Raw genomic sequence first — 16,928 nt, 5'->3', positions numbered from 1 at the left:
CAATTGGATTCGAACTGCACTGTACGTACGGGAATGGGGCGGCTATTTTGTGCACCGCATTGGGGCCTATATGTCTGAGTTTCCAGACTACGGCCTGCAGAATTTTTCCCCAGACTGGCGAAGCAGTCATTTCTCGAATTCTTCAGTTTTTCGTTTTTAAGACCGGTGACCTTCTGCGCTACATTTTATCATTTTCCCGGCTTTCCCGCACCTGGTTCACATTAAATTTATTATTTATGGCTACCAAAACTGGACAGGAGGCTTATAAACTGTTAGAATTTCAGCCACAAACGGTTTTTCTGCCGAATTCGGTAAGTCAGTCTTCCTGCAATAGCACCATCGTGCAGGCTCCAACCGATATTTGAAGGGTTTTTTCAAAGTTCGTGACGAGCAATGTTTTTAAACGGCTCATCGCGTTTGCAGTTAGCGCAGAATATGGTTAAACACTGACGATTTTGCCATAAATTTCGATTATTTTTTCCGTATTACCGCTGTTACGTACTGCCCTGTAAACAGCTGTCAAGGGAGCATGGAGTGCTGCCAAATCGACTGGAGGTGCTCTGTTGTTGCCTTTACACTTTGCTGGTTGATATAAACCTTGTAAACTACTAATTGTGAATTTTTTCTCGCCTCTATGTTTTCTTGCCTCTCGAAATAATTTCGAACGAACTTATTGCAGAACGATCCAGCGCGTCGTGTGGAGTCTGTTGATCGACGTGAGGTGCACGTGAACCCGGAAATGCCGCGCGCCGTGTATAACCGCCCGGAGCACACCAATGGATTCCGTGAGCCGGAGTACGCCCATGTTCCGCCGCGCGACCACTGGGAACATGCTCGACATGGACCGGCGTATCATGAGAACCGCGGATACGACCAGCCGCTGCCGGGGAAAAGCGCCACGAATCCGGTGTACGTGCTGGTGCCGACCAATCCGGGAACTGCGCAGATGCTGGAGGACAGTGTCTACGCCCGCTGCGAGCCGTCCAAAGTGATGCTGGACAGTACACCCAGCCTGCACCGCAAGCGAATTATCGAACGGGAGCGCTACATCGATCGGGATGCGAAGGGATGCTGCACCTGCTGGTGCTGGACGGTAAGGTCACGCAGGGTTTTTTCCGATTTCGATTGCTTGTTATTATAACAAAAATAACGTTTTAACTGGAAACGTTCAGAGCACGACTGTCTCATTTTAGTGTAAAATTTGTAGCCGAATTGTTTTGCATTTTTGTTGTTTTTCTGTGAGTAGTTAAATTTTCGCGAGACGTTTACAAGAGCCTGCAGAATCTTTAGTTTACGTATGCTGAGTTTTTCTTACAAAATTTAGTAACCTGTAGTTTAAATGTCACAGGTTTCAATCGCATTATGTTCTTTTCAGATTGCCTTTGTGGTGATTTTGGCTATACTGGCCGTGGGAGCGGCGGTCACTGCGATCGTTGTCATCAAGCGTCAGTATTGTTCCCGTTTTGTGTGTTGACTGACAGCTTGTAAAAGTCGTTCATTGCATTCGTTGTCCTTACAGTGAATGTGAATGGTGCAGCTTCAGGAAGTCGTCAAAGTGTGGCCGTTGCAGGGACTCATCGTCCAGGTTAACTAAAAATTTGGGTTTTGAAAATGAAGATTCTTTTTTCACATGCGTTATGTGTTTAGATCAGGATAACCGAATCAGTTTCGACGTGGCTGATACGGGTGACCGAAGGTCATTGATCATTGCCAATACATCAGGTAAAAGTGTGGCGTTTTTGCAACAATAAAAAATTAATGCATTGTTCAGTTTTGTGTTTTACATCAGTATATCGGCACAATATATACAGCGCTCATGTAAATTGTGCATTTACGTAGGTGATCCTGATAGTTCACTTTCGGATCCGTTGTTCTTCCCAAACGGCACCGATACGCTTGTGACAAACATCTCGGATGTGATTTCAGGTAAGTTCTGGTACAGGCTGCCAGCATACCGCTACGAGTTGTTGAATAACAAAATAGAAAACCAATATATTTCGGAAGGTGTTGTTGTTGTTGTAAGTAATAATTTGTTTAATTTGCTGATAATTTCTAACAATGTTAGCGACAACATTTTCACTGTATTTCATGTCAACGCTTCTTTCATCAAGGAACGGAAGCGAATTAAAAAGTTTAGATGCAGCTGATTATATAACGGCTGTTTATCGTACAGCTGTCGCTGCGGAACGCTTCTAAATCAAACCGAAGTTTTACCGTAAAGAGAAAGCATTTGTTGATTACTCTTAACAGTAATTAGATAAATATCCTTCGTGATAGTGCCCTCAATTGCCAAATGGGAACATCTGACAACGCTGCAGAAGTTATTGATCGTACTTATCCGGCTGTATAATCCGCAGGCGACAAATATAACGGATTTGTCGTATAAAAAAACGGGAACTGAGGAAATCGTTACTATTACTTTTAATTTCACTTTTCCCAGTATGTGTCAGTTGAAAGATGTGCGTTTCTAGGAATTAATCGCCTTTGTTCAGAATATGTGCACTTGCAGACCAGGCTCCGGCTGCCGCATTTGACATCCTTCCGTCGGATGAGCAACATGTGAACGTAACCGACGATCGGCATTTCCATGCGCCCGATGGTCACCTTTCAAACGGGACTGCCCTCGACATTAGTCAAAACACAACTAGTCCGAACACAACAGCGGTGGAATTTGATGTGTTATATCGAAATGCCGATGGATCAGAGAGTAATGTTAAACTGATGGCGCTGGTGGATCCGAACACTACGACCGCTGTCACTGGTACGTTAACTGAATATTATAATAAATTAAGATTGCCGCATATTGTTGATGTCTGGTTTTTAAAATAAGCGAATCAAATTAACTGAGAAAACGTTGATGTCGTTTCCGTCAAAGAGGCTGGTAGTAGCACTATAAGTATGTTTTGGAGCTATACCTATTGTTTTTTCGTCAATTCTAGAACCGGCCGTTGGATTCACCGCTGCAGTACTTCATCCGGTCGACACACCTTCGCATGTTTTCCATCACCCGATCGATCCCGGCATGGCTACAACCGGTGAGATCCTGCAGATTCTTGAAAAGTATAGTAATTACGTACTCACCGTTTGAAAAAAATTTGTGCAGTACTTCCCTTGGACCGTCTGGCTTTTGTGCAGTCCCAGCATCAGGCTGGTAAGTTCCCTCATCCTCCGTCAGCAAGCCAATTCTGCACTGCTTTGTGTCTTTTGTTGTCCTTTTAATCCCGAAATTGATTTAATAACGAGATCCGTTTCTTTATAGAAACTGCATTCAATAATGCCAAAAATGCGAAGGAACTGGCCAATGAATTGGTGCACAATGCCACTGAATTACTTCATACTTGAGGTTCGCAGTTCAAGATTTCATGAATTCCTTTTTTCAACTAAATGACTGTATTTTGCAGGAAGGGTCATTGTGGTCGGTGGATTTTTTATGGGCGTCCATTAGCGAACTGCGGATAGTTTTTAATTCGTAGGCCATGTTGGCTGGTTTTCGGTTTGGCTGGTTTTCGGTTGTCTGGTGGTTTTACACGTTTTGTAGTTTTCCAATGGTTAGCGATACTTCGGAAGAATTGTTTACGAAGTGCTTGATGTCTCGGTGATTTCCTTTTTTAGAGTTTTATCAGACGATGTCCGTTTTTATGTCCATGAGAGCGAATCGTTTAATCTGCCGTGATTTTATGAACTTTGTGATTAAAGCGTATTATCACAACATTGCCGCCGGTCAGGAGTACAATAAATGCAAAGTTCTGATTCGCAACGGTCGGATTTTAAGTACAATATATTCACAAATTCCACCCGTTGTTCATACGAATAAAGTAAATTAAAACACACGCGAGGAAACACTTTGAATTTGTGGATTATTCAGTGTCAAGCGAAACAGTCTATTTTAAAATTCGTGAAATGACAACAATGCATTTGCACACTATCGAAGACATCATTCAGCGCAAAACTCAGTTAGCCGGTGGGAAAGGACCGACGGTAGACGGGAAGTAGTACGTATGCCCCCGTGGTTCGTAGTACTTGGACAAACTCTTATCGAAGCTTTGCCAGGACAAGGAGAAACGCCATTTCTGCCACTGACCCTGACCCACAGTTTCATCACTCGGTTCAAAGAACACGAAGAGACCTTTTTCCTTCTTGCTTTGCTTTTTAAACGCAGCCATAAATCCAAAAAGAATTCCGGCAACGGTTCCGAGAGTACCGGATTTGACTAAAGTAAATGACCAACAAAATCAAGCAATGACAACTAACTTCAACACCATTTTGCAACCACATTTCACGAACAAATACGCAGTTAAAATCGGAAGCAAGGCATCCCTGTCAAAAGCCTTTCACAGTTAACTAAATGGTCATTTGTGGACCAGAAAAACTTACAGCGTACTCCCACGACACCACCGGCTGCCATGCCTCCCCAAAAGTAATTCCAAAAATCATCTTTCTTGCGCGCTGAGCACATGAGGCAAGTTACCCCTCCGAATGCTACACCAGCAGCCACTGTAAAAGAATGCATATAAAAATTGTTCTGGTTGATTGTACAGTGTTAAATTATGCTGTAGAGTGTAGACGCGTAGTAACAGCGCACTTACGGCAAGTGCGATTACAAATCGTTCAATGTAACAATATATCCTACAGCAAGTTATAAATTCCCCCAAATGCAGGAAATCACTTGTACTGTAGCTCCAAACTTGAAGTTTCAAGTTTTGCTTACTTGCTTACTTGAAGTTTTAAGTTTTGCTTCGGATGGTTCTGCTTAATGTTCTTATCGATTCGTTTGTAGACATTTTGCAGATGCATATGCATATGGCAATCATAAATGATAAGCATACTGAAGCATAATTCACGCATTACCAACTGTGCAAACAAAAACTGCTAAAATACTGCGGTAATCAAAAAATTAAGTCATTCTACTTTTTAATAATATTACAAATTACTGCAAATTGTCAACTGCTTTCCAAAGCAATCAGATTTTACCACCTTGTTCTTATGCACCCATAACTTCTGAGCAAAGTTTCTTCTTTGTTAATAAAATTATTTAGAAATTTAAAATTTAATTCTACGTATCGTTAATTTTTACAAAAACAGAATCCACAAATAAAACTATAAAAGTGACAATACTTCAAATTAAAAAACTGTGAAAAAGAATAACATTCGGCGCTATAGCTAAAACCATGTACACCAATACAAAATTTAGGGTACTAACAGCGAACTGTGACTGTGCGCAGCACAAGTTTTCGTACTTACCAAATGGGGCTGTACTGCTGACAAAACGAATCGCGTATCCAGTAGGGGTCTGAACGGGAATTAAATGGCGATTTGCGCCAACTTCGAAATAGGAGAATGCCATTCCTGCAGAATTGCCATTCTCGATAAAACCGGAGCACAAGGAATCGAGGATAATAAATGCTAAATTCAAGTCGAGTACCTGCTATTCCAGACATCCTTCCTAAATAAATCATTTTCTTTATACAATCCTCGCCATCCGGAGTATCATACCATTTGTAAAGTAAGATTTCACGTATCCATGCCGCCATTCTTGAAAGGTATAAATTGCAGATGTTTCGCTAACGATCTTTGTATCCGGAAAAATATTCAACAAACATGCAACAATTAATAAGTGGATCAAAATTAATGTTCGCTTATGTTTGGGTTTTCTTTTTCAAGAATTTTTTCAAACGAGACATACGAATACTGCACGCGCGGCGTGCAGTGCTAATGCGCAGCTGTGCTCTTGCAACATCCTGGGCCAACAAAGTGCGCCTAATGGAGTTAAAGCCAAATTCTTTTTTCAGGTTTTACTTAAAATCTTATTGTTAAATTTTGGCAGTTTTCTTTTTGCGTATAGATAAAGTAGTAAACTAATAATTATTTTCGTTAATCAGCCGGAAATTAATTTGGTGTACTGGTTGTTTAAAAATTGTTTGCTACGGCTACGTTCATCTGGCACATATTAAGACCTTCGCTCGGTTGGAAAGAAGTAAGTCGAAATCCTCACGATGGTGTCTTTAACTTTTGAGACCCAAAGTCGAGTGAGCTGTGAGTTCCGATCGTTAGCAATCATCTGCTAGTCAAATCACCTTTAACGTGTTTTGCAGACCTTTATCCTTTCAGAATTAAATTTCTTATGTGACTGTGTACATCTAGTCTGAGAATGGTTGGCTTCCTTTTCAGGTGACTCGGAGTTTCGGACTGGATATTTTGCAGTAGGGGGGCATCACGATGTTCTTAACCTTCTGCCGTTCGAATACAGGATTCTTGCTTAAGTTCCGTTGCACCGTTAGCCTCATCAGCCGCCGCTAAAAGCGCTCGACACATTAAGTGGTTTCGGTGAGTTCCATACTGGATAGTGGATCATTGCATGCTTACAGTGATTACACCATCTGCATGCCCGCATCGCTGCTAGCTTACGATTGACATTTGCATACTTAAATTTGTCTTAAAATAACGAAATTAAATGTTTAGGAACGTTTTTCCGCTAGTGTCCGTTCGTTGTTGACTCCTATATGGCTACCCCATCCTCATCCCGATCGAAGCGCAAGTTGGACCGCATGGAGGCGGATCCCGTTCCCGAGATTGTCGAAGTGGAGCAGACGGTGAACGGCGCCAAGGGAGACCTGCGCGGCGAGAAGCTGCGACGCTGGATGAAGCGCACGGCGGAGGAGCGCTTCAATCTCACCTGGTCGGCCAATCAGAAAGCCACGGAGAAGGTCTACGCCAGCCCCGACTACCACTTCGTGCCCAAATACAAACCGGGTACGCGTTGCAACGCCTCAGAAGGTGTACGAGCTCTCTCACGCAAACGATTTTCGAATAGAATATCAGCAGCTCGTCTTGAGTATTTTAAGGGAACTCGCAAATGTGTTGCCGTTAGGTCGTTTTTGTAAAGGCTCATTTGCGTTGTGACTTGTGGCGTGCTCAGATTATGGTCGCTAGTGTGCCCATTCATGGAACTATAAAATTTTCTCGAAGATATGGGAAACGCCCGGGTTCTCGGCAGCAGTTCGGTTGTTGTGCAATGCAAAATGTTGACTGTTGAGCTGCGCTTTACCATGGTTGAAACTTGTTTTTGTGGGTTTTCTTGCTCGGCTTTACGTTTTTGTCTTGGTTTCAGATGATGCCATTGTGGTTTATTATCGGCCTTTCTACTACGACGCCGTGGTGAGTGCTTTACGCAAAAGATGTGGGTCTTGCTCGGTGCGTTAACCATGCAGTTATTAAAATGGTCGTTGAATTATTGGTTTACCATTTTACGCTCATTGTATTTCGTGGTTGTCGATAAGTTTTGATATGATCTCGCACTTCCACATTCTTTACATTGTATTTACAAAATAATGATCTTTGCTGCTGCTGGCTGCTAAATTGTCGTTCCGAGTTTTAGTTGCGTTGGTACTTGGTAGCAGTTTTACAGGTGGTGTATGGCTTTTGAGCGAAATCAGCGAATGACTTTCGTTCAGTATTTTTGCTTCGACAGACCACGGGTTAATCGCGTATTTATTGGGTGCTAAAGTGTCGTGTCTGCGAAGCGACCCATGTTTTGTGTATTTTGAATTCGAAATTTCGAATACAACGCCAGCGACCCGGTTTGTTTTGTTTGCATCGTTTTGCATATTGTTGCTGTACTTGCTAGGTGCTGCGCAGTGTCGACCCTCATCATTGCCCAGATTACGACAAGGACATCCCGGCTTACAAAATCCGGTACACTGGATGGGGAAAATCGTTTGACGAGGACATTGTGGAATGGGATGCGTTTTGTCCCTCGGTGAATGGACAGAATTTTCCGCTGCAGTTACTCTATGCGCACTACTGGAACTTGCTTCAGATAAGGTATACTCCAGCGTTTCTTACCGTTTACCTTTTGCTGTCGCAGTACTACATAGAAATTGCCGCCACCACCGTAGGTTGGTGCGAAAGTTGTCGTCCCAACAGAAGAAAGGAATCTTCGCTCTGCAGCCCGTTGAATTGGCTCGTTGTGAGCGGCAGTGGCAGGAGGAGATGAGTCGGGACTATCCGGATGAGAATCTGACTTTCGCGCAGTGGATTGGCGTCGAAAAATGAACGAAGGATCGGTGTGCCTGAAGTTCGCGTTCTATCGTAATTGCCGAAGAATCTCCTGCTTTTTTATGTTGATTCGGCTGCGAGGTCGGTCTTTTGCGTTCCTGTCTATTGTTTTTGCTCTAATTCATTTATTCGGTTTATATGTTTAGTACGGACATATCGGTCGTGTGAGACTCCGAAGTGATTTACAATTAAGTTTGCACAGTTTTTGACGTCGCGATTTCGCCTTTCTTGCGTTGCGATGGCTTCAGGCTTCCAGATCTTGTTGAATTTTTGTCTGTACAATTACGCATGTTATTTGTTTGATTTAGGCTCATTAAGCTGTGTTGTCCTGCGTCCAGTCGGTACTTGACTCTGTCTGTAGAAGTATAGGTAACGAACAAGTGACAAGTGTGAAGTATGTAAATATCTGTAAATCAGTAGTGCTTTTTCATAAATAACAATAAATTTTATAGCCATATAGTGGTGCGCGTAATGCTTTTAGAAAATGGAAAGTTAGATGTTCACCAAACGAAACTGCGGCTTGAACGAACAAAATTCGATTCAGTTTTTTTCTTTGTAATTCGTAACGGTTCGTTTCAGGTCTTCGTCAAGTATGGATTTGTATCTGAGTTTTCCACAAATATTTCGGAGTAAGTTCGTAATGTCGAGTCTCGGCAAGCATTCGAAAAGGGACACAAGGAAAAAAGGCAAGGACGTCTGATGTGCTGGCAGTTGACCTGACAGACTGACAGTTTAATCTTGAATCAGGCGATTAAAGGAAAAAATTTTCGGGCACTTTATTAAAGATTTGTGCTGTTATTATAACATATAACAGTGTTATATGTTTTAAGTACTGTACATATAAATAGTTTTAATTTTTTAATGCAGCGCGTTTGTATGTTAAATTTTAATAATACGAGGAGGAGCTACCTTGGCCCGATCAAAGGCGCGAACACGACCATAATCCGATCACTGTGCACGCATGTGTGTACAACACCCAACCGCCCAGGTTGGCAGTAAATGAACCACTGTGCCGGCATACGCAAAACGGCCAACCACCCACATCGGCAAGAACTTTGACACAATCGCTATGGCCGCCATATTTAAAAAACGAAAAATCCATTTTGTTATTAAGCCATTTATTATTATATTATTATTAAACGAAAAACCCATTTATTAAAAGAAGAAATTTTAGAGAGCTAAATTTATTAATAACTTTGCTGCCGTGGCTGGGTGAACAGCCATGTTTCACGCGCGGGCGGGCAAGTGGTTAACGTCGCTGCCAACCTGGGTGGTTTGGCGTTGTGCACACACGCGGGCACAGTGATCGGATTATGGTCATGTTTGCGCCTTTGATCGGGCCAAGGTAGCTCCTCCTCGTACCGTAATTATCGAATTTGAAGCCCCCCCCCCCAAATACACGCCCCCCACCGTAATTAGAGCTCACCCCTAAGGTGGTTTAAAAGTTATAAGCCCCCCCCCCCGAAATAGAGGCCCATGGGCTTAATTAAATACCGTAAAGCCCATGTTAAAAAATGCCAAAAAGCTGGTCTGAAAAATTGAAGCCCCCCCTAAATACAAGCCCATGCCCACAATTAGAGCCCACCCCGTGGGTCATTTGAAATATGTATTTGTAACCCTGGGCTTATAATTCGATAATTACGGTACGTTTCCGATAAATGCTAACCGTAAAACTATTAAAGCATAACAGTACAGTACTCTTACAAATCTTTAATAGCCAATAGGTAATACTGTAACAGGACTAACAGCCACCTAAATAATATACTTAAATTATAAGGTGGAAGCCCGAGCACACTACATTGATCAATTTGATCGTGACTCCGTGAGTACAATCAAAATTTAAACACTGAAAAAAACCACCAGATTATGGGCACCCACAAGTCCATTTTTGCAGTCTGGTGCACCTTTGATAATTTTTTTATCATCTTAGCAGCTGGTGAAGATATGTATGCTAAGCCGCCACGTGTTAAAAAATAAAGACCCGAAGCGTTTTTGTTGACATCATGGTCTCCCCTGCTGGAAAGGTCACGAATATCACTATAATTATAGTACGTATGTACTTTAATACCTTAATGTTACAACTTACAAGTGCACAACGAACGCATCACAGAAATCATTATCATCGCAGAACAAAGGTTTGGTAGATCCGTAGAATTAAAACTTAAATTGGGTGTCTATGAAAAGCAACAGCAGGGTGTGCTTGTAAAATTAATGGTTCCTATAAAAAACCTATAAAGGGGTGGCTATATATAGCCTATGAAATGAAATTAAACTAGGGAAAAAGGGGCGGCCATAGTGATTTTTAATAAAGCTTAACCGGAACTGTAGTTGTACTTACGTGCAGGCAGTGCTTAGCCGAAACCCCGCCCACTGCGCACGTAGAGTAAGTACTGTAGCCGCCCGCACAAGTTGCCCCACAGAGTGAGGTATACGGATATTTGGCCTCACATTGCTCGCTGTTCAGCGCAGTGTGTGCAGGGAGAAGGCAGCGGCCGGATCTGCCAATGGAGCAACTTGTGCGGGCGGCTACAGTACAGTACTTACCAAAAGGCGCCGAATGCCAATCAAAGAGCCAATCGGCAATCGGTCATAGTTTCCGTTTCCAGAATTTACGTACGTTTACTTTGAAACTGCCGAATGATCATTCGTTTCTATGGAGTTCATATTCCATTGATGATTTTTCACTTTTCTTTTGAGTTTTTGGTTTCGTTGTTTTCAACTTTTCGAGCCGTTACAGTCGCTAACATTGAGAGGACTTGTATCTTTCACGAGCAACAGTAATCTCCTTTGCAGTAAACTTTTATTCACTTTGGTTTGTGGTTTGTCCAACTTTCAGGGACTGTTGTCAAGTAATTTCATCGGTCCTGCAGTTTTGGTTGTTCTCGCTGTAAGTATTGTCTGATTGTTAACGTTAATCAGTTTACCATAATGTATCTTAGAATGCAGTAAATTGAGTAGAAGCTACTGAAAATTTCCATCCAGCAGGAAAACTGTGCATTTTAGTTAGCATAGTTTTTGGTTATGCATGCAGCCAAGCTTACTGCGGCCATTCGAATCACCCTTAGCAGTTTAATACATGGCTGGTGTCCTAATTCCTGTACGATTGCACTCATTTTAGTTATTCCGTACAGGGAGATTTTTTCGTGCCCTGTGGCCTGTTGTGGCTCGGAACTGTGTGTCTTACGTTAAAATGGATTATTTTGGTTTTTGTGTTCTGTGTTTCTGTAAGTCCTAGACTCGGAGTAAACTTTCTAATTGTTAAAAAGATTTTGTGCATAGGAAACGGGGAAAATGGCTCCGGCTATTTCGGACCCAGCTAGCGGTGAGAAGGAACGGTATCGGAAGAAGGTGTACAACGCACTGGTGTGTGGAGTGCTGTTGCACAACTCCTTCACGACCCTGGAGGCGGAACAGCAGTTTTTCAACGATCACGATCCGCTGATGCTGGATGAAGCACTGGAGAAAGCTGGCTTCCGCAATCTCATGGAATTCGTGGATGCCCATCCCTCGGACATCGTTTGCAGAAAGTACGTGTTTTTAGTTCGCAGTGTCCAGATTGATTCTCAATCGATAAGCATCATACTGTTATGAAAGCTGTATTTTCACAATCAGTGTGAATTAATGACTCAGATTTTTCATTTTGTTGTGGTTTTTGCCTTCGATTATACCCCCACATCTAAAACTGACTGACTGGGCCGCCCCAGTCAGTTTTAGATGTGCATGATAGCATGTTTTCATAGAATTTAATAATGATTGACAAAGCACGTATTTCTGTCCTCTGCCGAGTCTGCGCTTAACTGCACTAAAAACGGTCGCGAACAGATGACCTTATCTTTGGGGGATAATTTTTTTGCTTAAATGTCTATCACATTTACTTAGATATGTAGTTGCGAATTTTTTTAGTTATCGCTTCGATTTTTTCTGACTGGACATGAGAGATTTGTAGACAGTGCACAGTATGGAGGAATACTGAATTGGTTTACTTATTAATTCCCATGATTCCCATTAACTCCCATTTGTAAGAATTCATTGATTTTTGATTTTCCACAGGCCACATATTGTTTTTATGCGTAAAATCAAGCAAAACTGTGAAAACTACCTTATTTAACCTCCATACATTCGAATTCGACATACGTAGAGCAAGTACGATGCTGTGCGAGTGTGCGTAGTACTGTAGTGAGTCAGTGAGTGTGTTCCAGATTTAATTTCTAATGAATTAAAATTTAACTGGGGATGCCAAAGTTTGTTGTGGTGACTTCAGCATTTAATTGTGTTTTAACTGTAGCACCCAGGTTGGAGTAATGCTATATCCTGGCCCTTCACCTCCGGAACTGATCGCCAGTAATATGCGATTAATCCGCACGACTCAGAAACATCGGAAACCGGACCCGTTCAACCTGGAGAAGGGGATCCTGTCTCGTTTCGTCCATGCGCGTCTGCGTCGTGACGGACATAAAATATCGGCTGGTGTGGTCGGCAAGAAATGTGAAAGTCACGGCCGGGGATCGGCGACCACAAGCCACCCGACTTCCTCTTACGATCGCTTGATATCAGCACCCACTTTGGGTCGTTCCGCATCCACATACCGCAGCAGTCAACCGTCGTACCGTCCAAAACCTTTCGTCCGTCCTTACGTACCACGAGTACAGACAAACTACTATCCGCCCCCTGTGCGCGCCTATCCAACCCGGAATCCCTATCCAAAATATGAGAAGCGAATTACTGTGCCGACATCAACTGGGTACTCCTGCACCATCCCAGATCGCCCGCTGAGGTACATTTTTGTACCCTGTTATCGACCTTTGTTATTTCCTGTTTTGTACCCTCCACCGCTGAGGTTGCCGTTTCCGGCAGAGTAAGAGTAATAATTCCGTAAAAAAAAGGAACTTGAAGAGAGGATAAGATTCGAACTTAAATTTATTTTTAATTAATCAGTAAATGGTATAATATTGAGCGAGACAGTAGAAAAATTACTTATGGTATATTAAAAAAGTTCTAATCGAATAATCGTTGGAGTCCAGTTGCATTTCCCTATCACAGACCGCCTCCACCGATTTACGATCGCGATGCGGTTCAGCCGACTTATCAGCGGGAGCCAAGTAGGGATACCGGCGCTGATCCATCCTGCCCTTGGGACATGCCTTCTCGTCCCCGGTCCGCCAGTGCCAACCCTGAGCAGCGCGAATTTGAAAAGCGGTCTGGCATGTCGAATGAGCAATTTCTGTTAGCTAACGTCCAGCGGCGCCCCAGCGCTCGAAAGTCACGTGCTGGAAGTAAGTTGGTGTTTCCTGTGATACCTTATGTAGTAGTACTTCGTTAGTTCAGGCTTACGATAACACTGAAGCACCATCTTCTGCCGAGCACTTTTCTGATTTGTGTTAATATGTAGGCGCATTTTAGTTTCCTTGCGGGTGCAATTATTGCGACGTGCAACTTCATAATCAGTTGTTTTGTCATATGAAATATGCACGTGAATACTTCCTACGATTGCTCCTGTTGGAAATCGTAGATACACGGCGAGTCGGCCTCTCGTCGGATGTAGTGCAGGACGACCTGGACGAGAACGGCGATTATTTAGACGAGTTTCATAACAACAGTTCGGGATCTGAGGATGGTTATGCCATTCCGGTCAGCAAAGTCTTTCCACGGGAATCATCCTCTACGGATTCCGGTGTCAGAGATATCAATACCGGCTCAACTGCAAAGCTTCCGCAGTCTCCTGAAATTCCTCCGGCCCAGACTTCCGTGGTGAATGGCGAGAAGACCACAGCGCCTCCTGTCCGTCCCGCTAGTACCGTGCCGCCTTGCACCACGTCTGAGCAGCTAGATGAAGAAACCGTGGCACCCCCTGTTTGCATGGGAGGCATCAAATTGCGGCGGAGAACATTGTTCGGAAGTTCTGCATCAAATTCATGCATGAGCTTGGCTAGCTGCAACATGAATTTATTGTCCAGAAGTGAGGCTTCTACTTACGGATCTTCTTCTGTATTTATTTCCCGTAATAAAAATGTGTTGCAGTTGGATTTGCTGAAGAGCTGAATGCCGTTGGAAGCCCCTCTGACGACCGCTCTGAATCCACTTTACAAAACGAGGGTGAGTGGTCACTTTTTAAAGCTGAAAGCATGTCGGAAAACTTAACCATTTAACTGCGATTTTCGGAATAGATTATACCGTCGTTGAGCCTACCGCAAAAGAAGTTATTTCCGTGCCGGAAGCGGACTTACTTGATTTAACCGCGTCGCCCCCGGCAAAGAATACCATTCCTACAGTTATTGACCATCAGTTTTCGGTCAGCATTCTGAATGGCAGTGGCGATGCGACCGATTCCGATCAAACCTCGCAGCGCGGCAGCATCTGGAGAGGTAAGTGGTTTCTCCTTTTTTGGTGTCCTCCAGAAATATACTCGTATATTTAGGACTTGTAAACTTACTTGCTTTTGTTTGCGGTTTGCAGATCGTTTGGTTACATATTATAAGCATCCAATCCGTGCTACACACTGACTGTAACTGTAGATTTTGTAGATCGGCTGGGGCTTTACTATGGCCGGGGAGATTTCGAAAAACGAATCACGTGACACATGTGATGCGGAACTTTCTAACCTGGTATTGTTTTCGGATGGTTAGTTGTATAAGGTTTACATTTTTGTTCTGTGACACTGTTTCCTTTTTTGTTGCGGAAGCATTTGATCTGGTGCGGTTCTGTTAGAATTGTACAGATACATGCGGATTTCGGGAGCTGACTGGGAAATGGACAGATTTCTTAACTTTGTTCAAAGTTTTGGCGGGTTGGCCCTTTTTGGCGGCGGCTAAGTACATTAATAAAAGTGATTGAGTTTCGGGGAATAATGTTATGGTTGCGTGCAGTCGATAGCGTTCGCGGTCTTAAACAATCGGAAAACAGTTTTGTCGACCTGGTTTATCACCAGCATTTATCATATTATCTCCGTTGCTTCTGCAAATTTAACAGATTGAATCATCGACCATGAAATGCCATATTTTATGTTCTCATGATTCAATTACCTCGTTAAATGGGGTATTTTTATTGACTCCTTAACAACGTAATTCTAACAATCTCAAAGAGCAGCGGTTCAGCCAGCACTTTTGGTTGTTAATTACTAGTTTTTGCATCGATTGTTTAGTGCCCCAGCCGACGAACCGCATCAGGAATGATGCGAAACAAAAGCCATCCCGCTGCCGCTTTAATACCGGCAATCGTTTGCGTCTCAGTTTGCTCACCATCCCGGCCATAATCCACTGGCCACGACGGTCGCTGTTGGCTTTCAATGTTTGTGTAAGGATTATTATAGCCCTCCGGTCCCTGATAATATCCATCAGTCTCGTCTTGTCCTCCTTGTCCTAAGCCCTGAATGAACACATTCCCTCGCCCGGGATCCGCTAGAATATCTCCTGTTCCGGGACGGCGGCCTGGTCTGCCGGACATGGGAGGTCGAACCGGCTGTGAATTGGAGCCGGGCTCAGTGCGGCAGATAGGAATCTGATTGCCGGTGTTCTGGTACGATGGGCGGTTGGAGTTGCTAGTGAACGACGGTCGTGGGCGATTGGGTTGGTTGTAGGAAGGACGTCCGGTGTCCTGGAGGATATCGGGACGCTCCATGGGATATCCGGTGTTGGTGTTCATGGGCGGCCGGACCGGTCGGTTAGGTGGTTGCGGCCGGGAAGTGTTTTGACTGGGTCTGGGCTGAGGCCAAGGAAGAAGCGGGCGGCGGTTCGGTTGCTGGACGTCGCTCATGCCGGGGCCGCCTGGATAGCGAGGGGGAGCGGGGTTACGGTTGCCGCTTGAATATATCTGGCCACCTATAAGGAAAACTAGGGTGCTGTTTTGAAAAGGAAATTCGAAGCGGACCGGAATTCCAATAAATGGTGTTTGATAATATTCGAAAACGTTGTACTTCCTACAAGAAATTCCAGCGGCAATAGCAAAGTTTCTGCTTAAGTAATAAAACCAATGTCATTTCCGATGACATCTTTTAGTAAAAATATATACAGTAAAAATAATTCAGTAAATTAAGGAGGCAGTTAATTTAAAAATACACAAGGAATTATACCTGCAAAGAAAATTTCTTTCCTTTACACGAGTATGAACGACAAGTTTGTGTTTAGATTGTGTCACAGTATTTTCAGTTAGAAGACAGGAAGTTACTTCAGATGTGTGGATAGAGTAGTACTGTATGAGTGACGCGCTAACAGCTAACTATTGTAGTTATTGCAATAGGCTTAAATTATGGATATAATATTAATGTCTTATGAGTAATCTGTTATACCAGTAAAGTTAAAGTATGTGATCGCGAATCTGTCACTTACTGACAGATGCCGGAGAGTCTCTAGATGTCCAGTACAACACTCCAGGATCATTGACATCTAGCTGGCTATTTGTCGGTGTGCGTGCTGGATCAAATGGTCGCACCGGATCCTGTCTGCCGCCGGTGCCACCCACCGGTGACCTTTCTGCACTATCATCCGTTGAATCATAGTTCGACTGTGCATTGGCTTCGGGATGCAGTGAATAAGTGGAATCATATCCCTCCTGCTGATTGCCGGTTCCGTAATCGAAATCCTGGTCTGGATCGTAATTATTGTCGAATGTGTCATACGTCGGGGCGCTGGATCCTTGAAACTGGCGATTTATGTACCGAAAATTGGGACGCTGGGCCACCGCTTGCTGACCGGTTAAAATGGCGGATATGCATTGCGAATATGCTAACAGAGAGAGGTAGAATAAACCAGATGAAAAATATTGGCACATTGTTTAATTTTACAGTACTTTCTGAGCAGACCGGAAATCAAAGTGGTACATGCGAAGTGTGCTGTTTCGGTTAACGTCTAAAGCATTAAGCAGCGATGGAAAGGATTACA

The 16,928-nt window shown here is 43.4% G+C and overlaps 5 protein-coding genes across 11 annotated transcripts; 3 read left to right on the top strand and 2 right to left on the bottom strand.

Annotated features, from left to right (window-relative positions):
* Positions 1-86: 86 nt before the first annotated feature.
* LOC129583898 (uncharacterized) lies at positions 87-3,709 on the top strand. Of its 2 annotated transcripts, XM_055475924.1 has the most exons (12): positions 87-311; positions 680-1,093; positions 1,376-1,445; positions 1,520-1,585; positions 1,648-1,722; positions 1,840-1,926; positions 2,278-2,439; positions 2,510-2,761; positions 2,940-3,035; positions 3,104-3,151; positions 3,260-3,343; positions 3,402-3,709. In XM_055475924.1, the coding sequence occupies exons 1-11, from the start codon at positions 237-239 to the stop codon at positions 3,340-3,342; spliced, it is 1,428 nt and encodes a 475-aa protein (XP_055331899.1). In that variant the 5' UTR covers positions 87-236; the 3' UTR covers position 3,343; positions 3,402-3,709. The 2 variants fall into 2 exon arrangements, with proteins under 2 accessions (XP_055331899.1, XP_055331900.1); XM_055475925.1 differs by lacking the exon at positions 2,278-2,439 and having other exon boundaries at positions 90-311.
* On the bottom strand, positions 3,649-5,678 carry LOC129583899 (NADH dehydrogenase [ubiquinone] 1 alpha subcomplex subunit 11-like). The gene is made up of 4 exons (XM_055475927.1): positions 5,423-5,678; positions 5,242-5,346; positions 4,375-4,494; positions 3,649-4,210 (listed from the first exon to the last, which is right to left on the bottom strand). Exons 1-4 carry the CDS (start codon positions 5,529-5,531, stop codon positions 3,951-3,953), a joined length of 594 nt encoding a protein of 197 aa, XP_055331902.1. The 5' UTR covers positions 5,532-5,678; the 3' UTR covers positions 3,649-3,950.
* Positions 5,679-5,777: 99 nt separating this feature from the next.
* On the top strand, positions 5,778-8,504 carry LOC129584013 (uncharacterized). Of its 2 annotated transcripts, none has more exons than XM_055476094.1 (6): positions 5,778-5,974; positions 6,169-6,324; positions 6,477-6,750; positions 7,109-7,155; positions 7,625-7,821; positions 7,896-8,504. In XM_055476094.1, exons 3-6 carry the CDS (start codon positions 6,501-6,503, stop codon positions 8,050-8,052), a joined length of 651 nt encoding a protein of 216 aa, XP_055332069.1. In that variant the 5' UTR covers positions 5,778-5,974; positions 6,169-6,324; positions 6,477-6,500; the 3' UTR covers positions 8,053-8,504. The 2 variants fall into 2 exon arrangements, with proteins under 2 accessions (XP_055332069.1, XP_055332068.1); XM_055476093.1 differs by having other exon boundaries at positions 6,460-6,750.
* Positions 8,505-10,674: 2,170 nt separating this feature from the next.
* Positions 10,675-14,958, top strand: LOC129583843 (uncharacterized). Of its 4 annotated transcripts, none has more exons than XM_055475833.1 (8): positions 10,675-10,942; positions 11,335-11,582; positions 12,341-12,910; positions 13,096-13,328; positions 13,565-14,011; positions 14,074-14,148; positions 14,220-14,417; positions 14,509-14,958. In XM_055475833.1, exons 2-8 carry the CDS (start codon positions 11,347-11,349, stop codon positions 14,553-14,555), a joined length of 1,806 nt encoding a protein of 601 aa, XP_055331808.1. In that variant the 5' UTR covers positions 10,675-10,942; positions 11,335-11,346; the 3' UTR covers positions 14,556-14,958. The 4 variants fall into 4 exon arrangements, with proteins under 4 accessions (XP_055331808.1, XP_055331806.1, XP_055331809.1 ...); XM_055475831.1 differs by having other exon boundaries at positions 14,577-14,953; XM_055475834.1 differs by having other exon boundaries at positions 12,341-12,829; positions 14,577-14,941.
* An 11-nt stretch (positions 14,959-14,969) lies between these two features.
* On the bottom strand, positions 14,970-16,928 carry LOC129583845 (translation initiation factor IF-2-like). 2 transcript variants are annotated; one of them, XM_055475835.1, is made up of 2 exons: positions 16,377-16,928; positions 14,970-15,881 (listed from the first exon to the last, which is right to left on the bottom strand). In XM_055475835.1, exons 1-2 carry the CDS (start codon positions 16,816-16,818, stop codon positions 15,190-15,192), a joined length of 1,134 nt encoding a protein of 377 aa, XP_055331810.1. In that variant the 5' UTR covers positions 16,819-16,928; the 3' UTR covers positions 14,970-15,189. The 2 variants fall into 2 exon arrangements, with proteins under 2 accessions (XP_055331810.1, XP_055331811.1); XM_055475836.1 differs by having other exon boundaries at positions 14,970-15,869.

Source organism: Paramacrobiotus metropolitanus, unplaced genomic scaffold, assembly GCF_019649055.1.
Source record: "Paramacrobiotus metropolitanus isolate TYO unplaced genomic scaffold, Prichtersi_v1.0 Parri_scaffold0000012, whole genome shotgun sequence".
Taxonomy (NCBI): Eukaryota; Metazoa; Tardigrada; class Eutardigrada; order Parachela; family Macrobiotidae; genus Paramacrobiotus; species Paramacrobiotus metropolitanus.
Note: the sequence above shows the minus strand (reverse complement) of the source record. Positions and strands in the feature narration are given on the sequence as shown.